The sequence below is a fragment of the Cetorhinus maximus genome, chromosome 15 (assembly GCF_964194155.1).
Source record: "Cetorhinus maximus chromosome 15, sCetMax3.hap1.1, whole genome shotgun sequence".
Classification (NCBI taxonomy): Eukaryota; Metazoa; Chordata; class Chondrichthyes; order Lamniformes; family Cetorhinidae; genus Cetorhinus; species Cetorhinus maximus.
Genome location: NC_135893.1, coordinates 71,517,004 through 71,534,075, shown reverse-complemented (window position 1 = coordinate 71,534,075; position 17,072 = coordinate 71,517,004). Strand labels below are relative to the sequence as shown.

The following is a 17,072-nucleotide window of genomic DNA, read 5'->3' as shown; positions in this document are numbered from 1 at the left end:
GCCATGGATGGGATGAAGACGCGAGCTTGAGAGGTTATGAGCCTGATGGAGATGTGAGGGTGTGTGTGAGAGTTAGTGGTGTTGTTCCTTAAGGTGTGAGATCCCTGTGGATGTGTGATGGGTTTGTGAGAGTGAGAGTTGAGAGTGATGAGAGTGACTTACCCTGGCAGAACAGATGAAACCATTCATCCTCTTTCAGCACTGGGTGGCTGTCCTCTTTTGCAGGGCATTGACGCTGTCCACCGCTGCCACCGCCTCCCATGCTGGATTGGTGACCTTCCTTGCTGGCCTTCACCCAATAGGGGTCGAGAACTTTGCAGTGGACCTCCACTGTGTCCAGTAGGTGCTTGAGGGAGGCGTTGGTAAATTTGGGGGCAGCATGTTTTCTCCCTTTGGCAGCCATGGCTTTACAGCAGCTTCCGATCCCTTGAAAAGTGTTAGCTCTGTGCAGGGGCGCCCTTTAAATATGGCGCCCGGTTTACTGAAGGCCTGATGCGACGGTGAGGCGAGCGAATGAGAGCCCATCCCCCTAGCGACCCGGTGTGTTTCCTGGGAATTCATGTTTAATGAGGCGGGATTGGGATGATATGGCGTGAAAAGCGGCCATTGTGGCCAATGGGTAAAATGTTCTTTTTCCTACCTACTACCGCACTTAGTGCAAATCTGGGACGATGCTGCCCATGGCCTAAAAATTAAAGGCAGTCCTTTCAGGTGTGAAATTATGAAACACCAAAGGGTGGCAGAACTCCCTTCAGCGCACAACAATTGATCAATTGTAAATTTTAAATCTGATTGATAGATTTTTGTTAACCAAAGGTATGAAAGGGTATGGGGCAAAGGTGGATCTATGGAGTTAGGTGGCAGATCAGCCATGGTCTCATTGAATGGCGGAATAGGCTCAAGGGATTAAATGGCCAACTGTCCTGGTTCAATGATCCTATGTTCATTCCTGTGTTCCTATTTGTTTATTTAGAAAAAGCAACTGTGAAAATACAGCTAATTTTCTTTGTCAATTGGCCACACACAGTACGAGTTGTCAAGTTTGTGTGGGATTTTTTTTTTGAAGTCTGGATAAAACCATCAACGACAACAAAAAACAGCTCAGTAGAAATCAGTGAGTGGTGTGAGTGTAAAGCAGCGTGGCTTCGCCTCGGCTCCCGACCGCTGAAAGGCGGTACTTGGCCTCCTGACGTCAGGCACTGTATAAAAGATGCCGCGGTGGCTGGAGATTCAGCCTTGCTGGAGGAGGCTAAGCCAACATATACTGGGGTCTTCATTCAAACAAAGGGACTGAATTATAAACCGTGCAACAAGAATAAATTAAACAAAAAAAAACAAATCAAACTTAGTTTCAAGGAGGTCAACAAAGCACGAGAGAGTCAAGCCTGCAGTCATGCCAGCCAACGACCCCAGTAACAGTCTGCAGATCCAGTTTGGGCTCATCAACTGCGGGAAGAAGTACCTGACGGCCGAAGCCTTTGGCTTCAAGATCAACGCCTCGGCTACCTCCATGAAGAAGAAGCAGATTTGGACCCTGGAGCAGAATGGCGACGATTCCAATGTGGTTTTCTTCAAGAGCCACCTGGGCCGGTACCTGGCCGCCGATAAAGACGGGAACGTGTCGTGTGAGAGTGAGCAGCCGGCCGCAGACTGCAGGTTCCTCATCATTGCCCACGACGATGGCCGCTGGTCGCTGCAGTCCGAGCCTCACAAGCGCTACTTCGGCGGCACCGAGGATCGGCTGACCTGCTTCGCCCAGACCATCTCGGTGGCCGAGAAGTGGAGCGTCCACATCGCCATGCACCCGCAGGCTAACATCTTCAGTGTGACCAGGAAGCGGTACGCTCACCTGAGCGCCAAGGACGAGCTGGCCATTGACCGGGACACTCCCTGGGGAGTGGATTCCCTCATTACCCTGGTCTTCCAGGATCAGAAATACAGCATCCAGAGCAGCGACAACCGCTTCCTCCGCAATGATGGGCAGCTGGTGGAGAAACCCGAGAGAGGCACCGGCTACACCCTGGAGTTCAGGTCGGGCAAGGTGGCCTTCAGGGACTGTGAAGGCAAATACCTGGCACCCTCCGGCCCCACTGGCACCATGAAGGCTGGCAAAAGCACCAAGGTGGGCAAGGACGAGCTCTTTGTCCTGGAGCAAAGCTACCCACAGGTGGTCCTCAAGGCTGCAAACGGCAGGAATGTTTCCATCCGGCAAGGTAAGGGTTAATGTCAGCACATTTTTTTTTGTGGTTAGCAACATTTTCCACCCCACCCCTTGATCTGCTCTAATATCAATTAACCATCCTACTGCAAAAAAAAAAGGAACAATGCTGAAAAACATCTACCTTTCCTTCAAAAATGGACATTCTGAGATTAAGAATTCCATTGGCTTCATTACCCCCATTCATTTGGCCGGGAATTATTTGTGAGATTTGGAAGAATTTCTCCAACATGGCTTCTATTTTCATTCCAATCCATTGTGTTTTCCTGCTGGAATTTTTTTTTTCTCAGGAAGGCGTGACCCAAGATAAATACCTCACATTTCCATCCATCCTTTCCTATCTCTCTTGGTAACGGTGTTTAATTACTTTGGACGGTATGTCAAAGGTTAACTGGCTTGACCAAGTCCCATTCTGTGGTCTCCCATTTGCAAATGTTTTTTTGATTATATCTTGTATTAAACGTGAGCAACAATATAACTCGCAGGAATGGAGGAGCCATGAATGCAACAGCTTGTCAGACTATCCTTTATGGAAAATTGGGAAATATTTTTCTTTCGACCCAGGATGTTGAAAGGAAGGGGTTTTTGTTGCTCTCCCTCATTGTTTGCAATAACGGTTCTTCACAGCTGTTCACAATTGCTTTGCTCCTTCATTGCAGGAATGTTATAATCGTTCCATTGTGCAGGGAACAATCCAAACATTTTCCTTACAATCCTCTGCCAGCCAAGCTGGTCACCCCTCTCCAAACCAACACGAAGGTTTGAGGTGGGATTGGTTTGTGCAATAGTGATTGTATCCACTGATAACCTTGATCAGGCTACGGCAAAATAAATGTATAAAACCACCTTCTGCATGCAACTGTAATCCTGAAGTTGATATTGAAATCTAGCCTTCTAGGTGATTTTTCTTAAACTGTTCAGAAAATGAATAGTTGAAATCTCATCTAGCGTCTTATTTCAAATTTAGCTGAAATTTCCCTTCCTTTATCTCCTAAGGAGGCGTTAAATAACAAAATTGGCTTCAGACACAACAAAGGAATTGTTCTTTATCCCACTGAGAACGTTTTGAGATGTTCAACAAAATGGGGGTTCAAGTGGGATGCGAATCGGAGCAGTTTATTTAATGCAGGGACTCGACTTCCGAGCTTCCGTTATGGTATGAAATATGGATATTTAAAATCCTTTAGCCTTGCAAAAATGCTTCAACGTGATCTCACCCGTGACTGGAGAACAAAACCAGATGTGTGTTATTTGAGCTCTTAAAGGGAGGACTTTGCTACAAGCCTCGGATCTGCCGACAGAAATATAATTTAGGTGCCTCGTCTGCCAGAGGCAGAAAGCAGTGAGCAACATTTTCACTACTGCGTCCAGACTGCGTTGCATTGTGTAGCTATATAATTCCGTGATTGTATTTTAAAAATGGGTTTTCATTTTATTCGTGTGACTACTTGAAGATTAAATGTCCTCCTGATCTCATGGAGGATCGCTACTTTTAAAATTTTCATATAGTTTTGCATCAATTTATTTATTTTAAAAATCCACGTGGGTGGCAAGTATTGTAGTGATTAAACAATAGATAAAAATTAAAACAAGAGGTGGCAAAATTCTCATTTTGGCTCTAGAAAACTTAAGATATATTTGGTGATTTGAGATTACAAGTGTAAAAGGGTGATCATTCAAGCTCTTGTTCAAATTACATAACCTGCATTTATATAGCACCTTTATAATGTTGTAAAATGTTCCAAGGTATTTCACTGGAACATTATCAAACAATTTGACACCAAACGACAAGAGATATGAGACAAGTGACAAAATTTGGGCAGAGGTAAGTTTTAAGAATCACCAAGGGAGAAGGAGGCAATGTGGTATAAGGAGACAATTCCAGAGTTTTGAGCCCAGGTAGCTGAAGACCTGGCTGCCAATGATGGGCTGATGAAAATAGGGGATATGTAACGAGATCAGAATGGGAGATCTGAGATGGTGTGTTGTAGGGCTGGAGGAGGTCAGAGATAGGAGATGAGTGAGGCTATGGAGGGATTTGAAAACAATACCATCTTGTGCACTGAGTCCTTCCCAGAAGGGATGCTGAATCTACACCTGTTCCAAGTGTAGGTCCAATTGTCACTGGGTCACTTGATTGATTCAATCAATCTATCAATAGGATAGCCTCTAGCTTGGACTGTGCTCAGGAGCTGCTTCATAGTAGCAAAAAAGTGTTCTATAAAAATAAATTACTATTGTCACGTTAGTGCAGAATGTGGGCATCTGATAGGCCTGAATTTGTGCATTTTTCATTTTCCTCATCCTTGCTTAACTGTTTTGTACTAAAATGGGATGAGTTTTGTGTACCAGTAAAGAAACCCACAGCTGCTCTCATCCTCCTCACCCTCCTATTCCCAGCTGTCACTCATCCATGGTAATTGTCCCTTCCCTTCACTTGGTTTTGCTAATTGCCTTTAGCAAAACCTTTTGTTAGACAAAGGGGGAGGGGAAAGAACTGCCCAATCCAGACATGTTGGCATTTTTAAAGGAAACTCCCTCCCATCAGTGCTCAAGCAGCAAAGTAAAGGAAAAGTCACTTAGCTGGAATGGAGCCCAAAATACTTATTCACTGCACATGTGGAATTGGGTTCTGGCCAATTTGGATTGTTTAGCCTACAAAGCATTTTTTGTGTCTCTATATAAATTTGGACACCACTTCCATAGTAGATGTTGCCCAACAGGTGTATGTGTCTCAATGTTCTGCCTGTTATCTTTGTTGCTCCTCCTATGAGCATGACTGCAGTTAATCTAGTTTAATTGTTTCATAACAAAAGAGTTACACCAGAGTGCCCTATTTGGAGTAACCTTTCAGGTGTATCCTCCACTCTATTGGGTTACATGAAGCTGTATTTGGGATAAGTATAAAATACTGATGCACTGCATTATCTGTTGCATTATGCAACTTGACCACTGCACACTGGCTGCAGTATGTCCTATCTATAGGATAAGCTGCAGCAACTCACCAAGTCTTCTTTGACAGTACTTCCTAAAGTCATGACCTCCAGCTGGAAGGATAAGGACTGCATGCATGGGAACATTATTGCCTCTGAAATTCACACCTGAAGCTGACTTGAGCGCATATTGCTTTTCATTCATTGTTGCTGTGTCAAAATCCTGGAGCATCATGGGAGGACCTTTACAGATTTCTGCAGTTCAGGAGGGCATCCTACCACCACCTTGTTGAGAGCAACTAAGGATGGGCAATAAATGCAGGTCTTGCTGGTAAATCAATCTTGGGATATGAATATTAAAAATAAAATGCCTGTGGTTTGCTAGAAGACCAATGGGAGATAAATGTTGGTGACTGTGTTCTGAAACACAATATTCAGTGATCCCTGCTGCTGGAAGTGTTAAGTGTTCATGTCTGGGAGGGACAAGATAAAATGTGGCTACAGTACTTTCCATTGATAAATAACCTGCCTAGGTGTTTGCATGAACAGTGATGTCCCAGTCAAAATGCTGACAAATGCTAAGCACTGGTACCAGTTATTATTAGTGCTAAGCAGCAATAATAATAATAAGGAACCAGGAAATGGTGGCGAAGTTGAATAAATACCTTGCATCAGTCTTCACTGTGGAAGACACTAATAGCATTCCAGAAATGCTAAATAATCAAGGGCAAAAGTGGCCGGGGGTGGGGGTGGGGGGGGGGGGTGCGGGGAAGAAGTGTGAGGAAACAAATACAATAACTACCATGAGAGAAAAAGTACTAGGGAAACTATTGGGGTTAAAGGCGGATAAGTCCCCTGGACCTGAAGGGTTGCACCCTAGGATATTAAAGAAAGTAACTACAGAGATAGTGGATGCACTGATAGTAATCTTCCAATAATCCCGTAATCTTCCAAGAATCCTTAGATTCTGGAAAAGTCCCAGAGGATTGGAAAACTACCAATGTTAACACCCTTATTCAAAAAGGGAGACAAAAAAACAGGTAACTATAGGCCAGTATGCTTAACATCCATCATTGGGAAAACGTTAGAGTATATTATAAAGGATATAACAGAGCATTTAGAAATGCATAATATAATCAAGCAGAGTCAGCATGGCTTCATGAAGGGGAAATCATGCCTGACAAATTTATTAAAATTCTTTGAGGAGGTAACAAGCAGGATAGATAAAAGGGAACCAGTAGATGTAATATATTTGGATTTCCAAAAGGCATTCAATAAGGTACCACACGTAAGGCTACTTAAGAGCTCATGGTGTTGGGGGTAGTGTATTAGCGTGGATGGAGGATCAGTTAACAAATAGAAGACAGAGTTGAGATAAAGGGGGCATTTTCAGGATGGCAACCTATAACTAGTCACACGGATCAGTGCTGGGGCCACAATTATTTACAATATATGCTAATGACTTGGATGAAGGAAGTGAATGTACTATTGCCAAGTTTGCGGATGACACAAAAATAGTTGGGAAGGCCAGCGGTGAGGAAGACATAAAGCCTACAGAGGGATATAGATAGGTTAAGTGAGTGGGCAAAAACTTGGCAGCTGGAATATAGGGCAGAATTTTGCCCTTGATGGGCAGGCGGGCCCCACCGGCTTGGCGACGGGCGGGCAGCCGATTGCCGCTGCTGAAACAGGCCCTGCCGCCATTTTGAGTTGGTGGGCCAATTAAGGCCCGCCCAGTGGGCAGGCCGAAGGGATGCGCTATGCGCTTCCTGTGTTGGGGGTGGGGGGAGGGATTCCCCAACTGTCAAAGTGCGCTCTTTCGCACATGCGTGTGAAAGAGAGCACTGCTCCCTGAGACTAAGTGCTGTCTCAGGGAGATCACTGACAGTACTTCAAAGTTTAAAAATAGAAAAATAAACAAATTATTAACATGTCCCCCTCATGTGACAATGTCACACGAGATGGGGCATGTTAATAAATATGACTAAAAGTTTATTAAAGCTTTTTAAAACAGACATGAAACCTCATCCCGCCAGTGGATGAGGTTTCATGTTTTTTCAGAAGCCCGCTGGGGCTCCTGGCCTGCCCGCCAGCCCTAAGGTTGGACGGGCAGGGCCTTTACTTGTCTTAATTATCCTGTCAATGGCTTCAATTGGCCATTGATAGGTCGGCGGGCGGACAACTGATTTTGCTGTGCCCCCGCCTTCCTGAATATTTAAATGGGGCGGGATGACATCGAGGTTCCCCCCAACATCATCCCACATCATTTTCGTGTCGGCGAGTGGGCCCCGCCCCCAACTTGCCAACGGAAAAATTCTGGCCATAATGTGGGAAAATGTGAGGTTATACATTTTGGCAGGAAGAATAGAGGAACTGAATATTATTTAAATAGAAAAAAACTGCAGAATGCTGCAGCACAGAGGGATTTGGGAGTCCTTGTGCCTGAATCACAGAAAGCTAGCATACAAGTTCACCAGGTAATAGGGAAGGCAAATTGAATGTTGGCCTTTATTTCAAAGGGAATGGAGTATAAAAATAAGGTAGTCTTGCTAAAACTATACAAGGCACTCGTTAGACCGCACCTTGAATACCGTGAACAAGTTTGGTCCCCCAAGACATACTGGTATTGGAGGCAGTCCCGAGAAGGTTCACTAAGTTGATCCCGGGTACGGAGGGATTTTCTTACGATGAGAGGTTGGGCCTGTACACATTGGAGTTTAGAAGAATGAGAGGCAACCTTACTGAAACATATAAGATTCTTAGGGGGCTTGACAGGCTAGATGCTGAGAGGTTGTTTCCCCTTGTGGGACTGTCTAGGACCAGAGGGCACAATCTGAGTAAGGGGTCACCCATTTAAGTCAGAGGTGAGGAGGAATTTCTTCTGAGGGTAATGAATCTGTGGAATTCTTTACTGCAGAGGGCTGTAGAGGCTGGGTTGTTAAGTATATTCAAGACTGAGATAGGCAAATTTTTAATCAGTAAGGGAATCAAGGGTTACGGGGAAAAGGCAGGAAAGTGGAGTTGAGGATTATCAGATCAGCCATGATCTCATTGAATGGTGGATCAGATTCGATGGGCCAAATGGCCTGCTTCTGCTCCTTCATCTTATGGTGGCACTGTATGCCACTAAGGAGTTGGTTTTGGAAGGGGAAACTTTTTTCTTCAAAATTAAAGTATTAAAATATTTGTTTCCCACATTGGAAGTAGTGTCGGTGCATTATTAGACTTTTGGGTGGTCTGTTCTAGCAGTCACAATTTCAATACCAAATGGATCCCAATGCAGTCTTCTCCCTTGGGAATGTCAGCCTGCAGATAACTTCATGTTGCTGCTTCTCCCAGCAGCTAAGGCCAGGTGTGCCGCATGCTTTGTGGAACTTGGAGGAGCACACTTCCTGTTACATCAAAAAATCTATTTTTAATGTGTTTTTAAAAGACTGCTCCCTGATTGGATGACAGCACACATGGGCAAAGTGTTGCAATCTGAGGGACACATGAGTGGACTTGCAATCAGAACCCTAACCATGTTAAAATTAAGGCTCCAATTTCCATGGGAAAGGGGCTAACTGCTTGTTTCTGTCAGGTGTGTGAGAAAGTTACAGTTGGCCAATCGTCAAGATTAACGGGGCAGCAGTTTACCTAAGCCTAAAATCCACTCAAGTTTGAGAGGTAAATGAGTTCTAGATTTTGTGCACAATTGTGTTTGTTTAGCTAATTCAGTGTTCTCATTTAAAATCATCTGACTTGATCCTCTGCACATTCTGCCAATATGAAATAAATACAGAGTCGGGGATTGTAACACTGTTGGTTCCCTTCCTTCAAGTACCATGCCATAAGAGGTGTTGGCAACAATGGACTTCCATCGATTATGTTTAACAAGGTAATACAGTGATTTCCCATTGCCTTCTGCAGAATGGCTGACCAGGAAACACTCCTGCCTTTACTGCCTGCCATCAGGTGTATTGCAAGGAGTTACAGGCTGATAATCTCCCACTGCTGAAACTAAACTTTATTGCCTGATCATAAAAAGTAATTTGCTCGGTGGCACCGCAAACTGAATGAATTGCCAGCTAATTTATAGCCCCACATTGAGGCTTGTAAATAGTAATGAATTTAATCTATGATCCATAAATGTAATGGATATGATTTAGTTGAGCCCAGTAGTAACAATAAATTTTATTTTTGGCAGGAAGTAATATCTGCTTGGCAGAAAAGGTAAAAATATTTGTATCAGCAGGTGAGGATTTCTCCCTCCTGGAAATAATAACAACAACCCCCCCTCTACCTCCCTGATCATGCCTAGGTAAGGGAGACTTCTCATCAAGAATGCTTTGTGGCAGCTGGGAAAGGATCACTTCAGTTTGAGCCTCGAATAATTATTTCTGTAAGGTTGTAGTGCCAGTCTTTTCTAACTGGATTTTACTACCAGGCAAAGGGGTAGTGAAGGTTTGGTTTCAAGGCTGGAAGCAATAGATTTTTCTTGTGTGGGTATTGAAGAATATGGAGATGGTATACTGATCTGCCATTTTATTAAGTCATGGTTGAGCCAGCTTGAGGGGTTGAATGAATCACCCCCTGTCCCACTGATGTGTGCTCATGTCGGATTTGTGGTGGGGCCATGGTTTGGAGCTGGTGAACATCTAGGAACTCTCACTCTCTGGACATTTTCCTTGGGGGTGGAAATTAAGTTATCCTCCAAGTACAGGTTTCAGTGGATGCTATTTGAGCAGTGCAAATGATCAAAGAAATTTGTATGTAGTATGGCATAAAGTAGCGTAAATCAGTCGAGTGAATGTTGTTGGTGGGGAATGGGGGGGGTTGGGGGGGTGGGGTCAGTGGCTGTGGAATGGTGTCACTCCAGTCTTGTACTGTATTTGCATTGGAAATTTTGTTTTTGATTCATGATTTTTCTTTGTAGGATCAAAAGCAATTTTTCCCATGCCTGCAAGGAGAAATACTAAAGTAGTTGTAAGTAGGGAATTCTTTTATTCCAAGCAATTGGAGGTTAGTAAAAGAAACTTCACAGCACAACTGACCTCTACTGTACCTGGTCTAAAGGATAGAACTTTAAGACATGGAAAAGTTAGGTTGACAATTGTTTCTGTTACTTGTCTTCAGTAAATATATTCTCTTGTGCATATTTCAGCACCTAGCTTGGTAACAAGGGGTTAGAACCCAGTTTTAAATGTTAATTGTCTTGTTGGACCTTCCACAAGGTAATTCATTCATCTTCTGGTGTAAATGTTTAATATACATTTGTTTACCGCCCCCAACCTCCCCACCTCCTCCTAGTTAGAATTTGCAACAATCTTCAGCCAGAAGTGCAGAGTGGATGATCCCAATCTCTACCTCCAACCATAAGTCCCCAGCATCACAGATGCCAATCTTCAGCCAATTCAATTTGCTCTGTGATATCAAAAAACAGCTGAAGACACTGGATACTGTAACAACTATGAGCCCTGACAATATTCCGGCAATAATACTGAAGACGTGCTCCAGAATTTGCCGTGCCCCTAGCCAAGCTGTTCCAGTACTGGTATTTACCTGGCAATGTACAGGTATGTCCTGTACACAAAAGCAGGACAAATCAAACCCAGACAATTTTCGTCCCATCCATCTACTGTCGATCACCAGTAAAGTGATGGAAGGAGTTATCAACAGCGCTACCAAGCAGCACTTGCTTAGTAATAACCTGCTCACTGATGCTCAGTTTGGGTTCTGATAGAATCACTCAGCTTCTGACCTCATTACAGGCTTGGTTCAAACATGGACAAAAGAGCTGAACTCCAGAGTTGAGGTGAGAGTGACTGCCCTTGACATCAAGGCAGCATTGGACTGAGTGTGGCATCTAGGAACCCTAGCAAAACTGCTCAATGGGAATCGGGGAAAACACTCTCCTCTGGTTGGAGTCATACCTAGCACAAAGGAAGATGGTTGTGGTTGTTAGAGGTCAATTATCTCGGTTCCAAGGCATCACTGCAGGAGTTCCTCAGGGTAGTGTCCTCGGTCCAACCATCTTCAGCTACTTCACCAATGATATTCCTTTCATCATAAGGTCAAAAGTAATGTTCAGCACCATTGTGACCACTCAGATACTGAAGCAGTCCATGTCCAAATGCAGCAAGACCAGGACAATATCCCGGCTTGGGCTGACAAGTGGTAAGTAACATTTGCGCCACATAAGTGCCAGGCAATGACCATCTCCAACAAGAGAGAATCCAACCATCGCCCCTTGATATTCAATGGTATTTCCATTGCTGAATCCCCTACTATCAACATCCTGGGGGTTACCATTGATCAGAAACTGAACTGGACTCGCCCTATAAATACTGTGGCTACAAGAGCAGGTCAGAGGCTAGAAATCCTGTGACGAGTAGCTCACCTCCTGACTCCCCAGAGCCTTTACACCATCGACAAGGCACAAGTCAGGAGTGTGATGGAATACTCCCCACTTGCCTGGATGAGTGCAGCCCCAACAACACTCTAGAAGCTTGACACCATCCAGGACAAAGCAGCCTGCTTGATTGGCACCTCATTCACTCCCTCCACCACTGATGCACAGTGGCAACAGTGTGTACCAACTACAAGATGCACTGCAGGAATTCTCTGAGCCTCCTTCGGCAGCACCTTCCAAACCCACAACCACTACCATCTAGAAGGACAAGGGCAGCAAACAAATGGGAATGCCACCACCTGGAATTTCCCCTCCAAGTCACTCACCATCTTGACTTGGAAGTATATCACCATTCCTTCACTCACTGGGTCAAAGTCCTGGAACTACCTCCTTAAAAGCACTGTGGGCGTACCTACACCACATGGACTGCAGCGGTTCATGAAGGCAGCTCACCACCTTCTCGAGGGCAACTAGAGATGGGCAATAAATGCTGGCCCAGCCAGCGATGCTCCCATCCCATGAGCAAATGTAAAAAAAATATAATAAATTGCCATGAAAATGATGACAATGAACTTTAAATCAAGGAAATTAAACTTCATATGCTAGTTTATCCTTTTTAAGTTCCCATGGAACTTTGAAGTTTATACTTGTATCATTTAATTTAGAGCTCTGTACCTGACTTCCCAAGTGATGTTCAGGTAATCCTAATTGGATAATGCATGGCAGAAAGAATTTTGCATTCTTCTTGCTTCTACATTTTATTTGGGGGCACAAATTTAGACTGAAAACTGCCTATGTATCAATTTGTTTAGATGCTTTATTTTGGTTTTAATAGTACTGTTCTAAAAGTAAGTTTAGCAAATGGTTGACCTTGCCTGCTGAATCACATATGTCAAATATGCTCTAAAGGTGCTAGATAAATGTATCTACATTTGTATCTTGAGCAAAACAAAAACAGAATTACCTGGAAAAACTCAGCAAGTCTGGCAGCATCGGCGGAGAAGAAATCAGTTAACGTTTCGAGCCTCCATGGCCCTTCGGCAGTTCTGCCGAAGGGCCATGGAGGCTCGAAACGTTAACTGATTTCTTCTCCGCCGATGCTGCCAGACTTGCTGAGTTTTTCCAGGTAATTCTGTTTTTGTTTTGTTTTGGATTTCCAGCATCCGCAGTAGCTTTTAGCTTTTTGTTTTTATCTTTGTATCTTGAGCTCTTAATTACTTGAAGTGCCAATGAATGTAGTATGGCTGTTAATCTATATCAGCATCCACAGTTAGATGATTGATCAGTTAATTTTTGGTGGCAGTGATTGAAAATGTAATGTAGTCCAGAAAACCAAACATTTGTCCTTGTTGAATAATATCACAGGATCTTTAACTTTCACCTGAGCCAGGTTCCAATTAGTATCTCTTCCTAACATTTGTATCTCCTGCAGTGCAAAATTTCCTCAGCACTGTTAATTTGGAGTATATGCTTAAATGGGGCCTGAGCCTTCAGCCTGAAACAGCCAGCAGTAATACTTGATGCTGTTGTAAAATGGCACTAACTGTTGCAGGTTTTCCCTCCCCTCCCAATGCACAATTCCCTGGCCAAAACTAGTTGGAGACTTGCTAATGTTAACCCTACTTAAATTGGATTAAGAGGTGTTTTACCTTCCAATCAGTAACAGCGCTTGAAATGGGAGGAATCCAGCTTTTGTTTCTTGGTTTTGCTGCCTCCATTTTCTTTTTAAAACAGTCCTTCCCCAATTTTTGCTTTTTGAACTCCTCAAGAAAAGGTACAGACTTTCCACTCTTGGTAAATTGTTACCTGTTGCAGTGCTACACCAAGGCATTGTACAGTTTCCTGATCCTTGACCTATATTTTGCAGCTAAACAGTTGCAGCTAGAAGTTTTACAGATGCAGTTCAGCTTGCAAATACGTATTCTAATTTCAGTTGAGAAATTTAATTTTTGTGCCTGACCATTCCTTGGTGTCTGAGATCTTGTAATGAAGAGCATCTAAGTTAATGCATTGTTTTCCTTGTGTGGAGTTTGAACATGAAGTAAATCCTTTTAGTCTATCTGTAAAAGCAATTGTCCAGACCTTTGGGATGGATTGGTTTGTAAGTACTGTAATGTATTATAGATATCAGAGTTAAAATTGCATGTACATACTCGTCCAGCTCCATTTTCAACAACTGGTGAATCCACACATGCTGCAGATGTTGGTAACCTATGCCAGAGACACTAATTATTTGATTAACAGTTTCTTCTGGTATCTAAAACTCGTTCTATGCTTTGGCCCAACTTAACAATGTAGCTGTAATTGTCTGTACATTTGACCTTAGTTTCTAGAACAGTTTCAAAGACCTAACGCTCCTTTTTAAACTAGATATCAATCTAATGTCCCTGCTCTGAACCCTTTTTTCTAATCTTCTATAATCCCTGACCACATGTAGGGACCAAAACTGGACATAGTACTCTACATGTGGCCTCACCAAGCCTTGTATTAAAGTATTATTTCTTGTTTTTATATTCAATTATCCTGAAATTTTAATCCCCTATTTGCTTTCCTGATAGCCTTGCAGCACTGTTCATTGACATTCAATGAATGATGCACTATGAACCATACCAGCTGCCCTCCTGCTCAGCAGCTGTAGACAAAAAGCACTCCCTGGCTGGTGTATTCATGCATGGGATTGCCCCAACACAAGTGCATCGTGAATAAATCTGTAACCTTTTCAGTCTGAAGGAAGCAGTACATGACACCACCATCTTAATAACCAAACTCAAAGGTGGACTAAGACTGATTTAAGAATTGATGCCAGAAGCCAGTTGTTGGAGGGCTGCTGTGTGTTAGAGATGCCCTCTTGCTGTAAATTAACTTTTTTTTAATTAGCTGGAAACCTGGTCTGGCAAGTATAATTCTTGCTAACTCCTACTTTTGTTAATGTTCTGGTGCTGACTTGCACATATACACTGATTGTGTGCCATTTTATTCAAAGTACAGACAGAAGCCTGTTTGTACTTTTCTTTTCATTTGACCTGCAAATCTATTTGCTTGATTTTTGTTTTATGTCTTTCCTTTAAAGCTTTGTTTTCATTGTACTTCCTCTTGTCATTCAATCCACTAGCCAACTGAAGGTCTATTCATACGTGGGTGTGAAGGCTTTTTGTACATCAAAGCCTTTTTGGATATCATCTGCCAGTGAACTCGGGAAAGGAACACATTGGTTATGCTGCTATAGTCGTGTGGTATTGAATTTATGCCTCGTGTAAATTTTTCTCATGTTACAACATGAATGGATGCATTTGGTGGATGATTTTCTTATTGACTGAGGTCATCTGGGACACTTTGCTCTCTACTCTCCCTGCCCCCACCCCAGTGGGTGATAACCAGGAGGTACGTTGCAGGTCTCATGACCTGACCTTTGATCTTTTGTTGTCATGGCAGTCCATTTCCCTAGCATGAAGTGCATTAGCATAGAAACTGGGCTGAGTAAGTATAACTGAGTCTCATACTGACAACAGCCTATTGGGGCGGGGGGGTGGGAAGGAGGGGTAATTGACTCAATGGGAGCAAATAACTAATCGGGAAATTCATGGTATCAAGCCTGCCTTGGACAGAGGGGCAGGCCTCGTATAAACCAAGACAACCTCACATTCTTGCACGTCACATCCTTTTAACTCTTACACACAAATTCCCTCTTTCTTAGGGAGAGTAGGTGCAATGTAACCCAGCTTCAGTGAAAGAGTTAACTATGATATGTCATTTGAGTCAGTGATGTGCTGTGCAGTAGCATCTGTTTGTAATAAATTGGTGCCAATCGGGGTAAGCTAGCTACCCATGTTAGCTCTGAATCTGGGTAACGTGGCAGTATCAAAAGAAAAATGATGTGCCAGTTGAAAGGAACACTGAAAATCGGCTCCAAGTAAAAATTCAAAGTTTTGAGTTCTATTGGTAATCATCTGGAATTGTGTATATTTTTTCCCAACTTGTTCAGTGTTTTTGCTGCTGTGAGTAACCTGGGTGAGGTATTGATTGATTCACATTTGAAGAGCAAAAGATAGGCAGGAATCTTTTAAAAATGTAATAACTTAATTGTAAAGTGTTTTAAAATTTACTTTTAAGGTTTCATTCAATCACTTTCATCCTGTAAGCCCTTTATTGCTTTGAAAGGCTTTAGAAATGTTAGCTGCCTGTAGGTATAGGTCTGCTTTCTTACTCCTGTTTTTCTTTTCTGTCCAATTGCCCCCACCCGACACCAAAAAAAAAAATCTAGAGGAGCGAGTATATCAAATCATTAGGCATTGAATAATGACTGAAGTGGTTTGTGCTTGCTGTAGCAAGCTTGCAAGAGAGCAGCTATGCACTTAAGTTTTTCCCTCTAAAGATTGCTGCACCTTGAGGCATGTTGGCCAGAGTAAGAGAGTACACCTCTAAAGCACCTGGAAACATGTGAAAGACACAATATATACATGCAGATTCGTTCTCTCGGCTGCCTCACCAACCTTGAGGCCAAGCTTCAGTTAAGTTTTTCAGCACGGACTCTGTTTGACTGCAGTACTGAGCTGAACAAAGTAAGCCACTAAAAGAAATATTTGAATTTTATGGTTGTACCTCCAATGTCTGGATCGCATTATTTCATGAATTCTGGGATTAAACTACTGGGACATTTGGAACTGGATGCACAGTTAGGGCTGAAATGTGCAGGCATAGCAGGATCCCACATTAACTTTGAGAATGAAGGATTGGTTATTCAGGTGAGGATTGCGTGAATAATGCTGGGCATTTGAGTGCTTCCCCCCCCCCCCCCTAAACCAGTGAAACTGGTAGATGAAATAAAAACAAAATGGTGGAAAAACTCAGCTGGTCTGACAGCACCTGTGGAGAGAGTGTTAATGTTTCGAGTCCGTATGACTTCTTCAGTGCTAAAGAGTACTTGGGAGGACTATTTCTCTAGCTCTGAAGAAGAGTCATATGGACTCAAAATGTTAACTCTGTTTCTCTCTTCCACAGATGCTGCCAGATCTGCTGAGATTTTCCAGCATTTTCTGTTTTTATTTCCGATTTCCAGCATTCTGAGTATTTTGCTTTTAAACTGTTAGATGATGTATCCTCGAAAGGATGCAGCAATAGCACATTGGGACAGGTTACATGCCAGAGTTCGAGTGGTTCTTAACACTCACCACCTTCTAACTTTGGGCCACAGTGCTATAAATGGAGCCCAGCAGAGCCTTTGTTAGTAATGCTGCTCTTCACTAACATGCTGACCACAAAGCTCAGGGTAGGCAGTCCCAAAATTAAAACTGAGCTGAACTGAGAAATAGCAGCCTGCCATTTTACTCTTAGGCCTGAGTGGGGGAGAAGTGGGGACTCCACTATCAGGCCATTCTGGGCGGGTTTTTAAATGAATTTTTTTTTTTTTAAAGTTTGTTTTGTAGACCCAAGTAAAGCTGGAGTGTTCCTGGCCTCACAGGAAAAGCTTGCCCATCCTTTACACAAAGCTAAATGGGTTGGGTAGTAACTGCTGCCTTGTGAGCAATAATCA

At 43.1% G+C, this 17,072-nt stretch overlaps 1 protein-coding gene across 1 annotated transcript in view; it reads left to right on the top strand.

Annotated features, from left to right (window-relative positions):
• Positions 1-1,242: 1,242 nt before the first annotated feature.
• The window catches only part of fscn1a (fascin actin-bundling protein 1a), a 31,804-nt gene continuing 15,974 nt past the window's right edge, over positions 1,243-17,072 (top strand). The window contains exon 1 of the mRNA XM_078558617.1: positions 1,243-2,213. Coding sequence (XP_078414743.1) covers positions 1,394-2,213 — 820 coding nt within the window. The 5' untranslated portion in view covers positions 1,243-1,393. The remainder of the gene's footprint in view (positions 2,214-17,072) is intronic.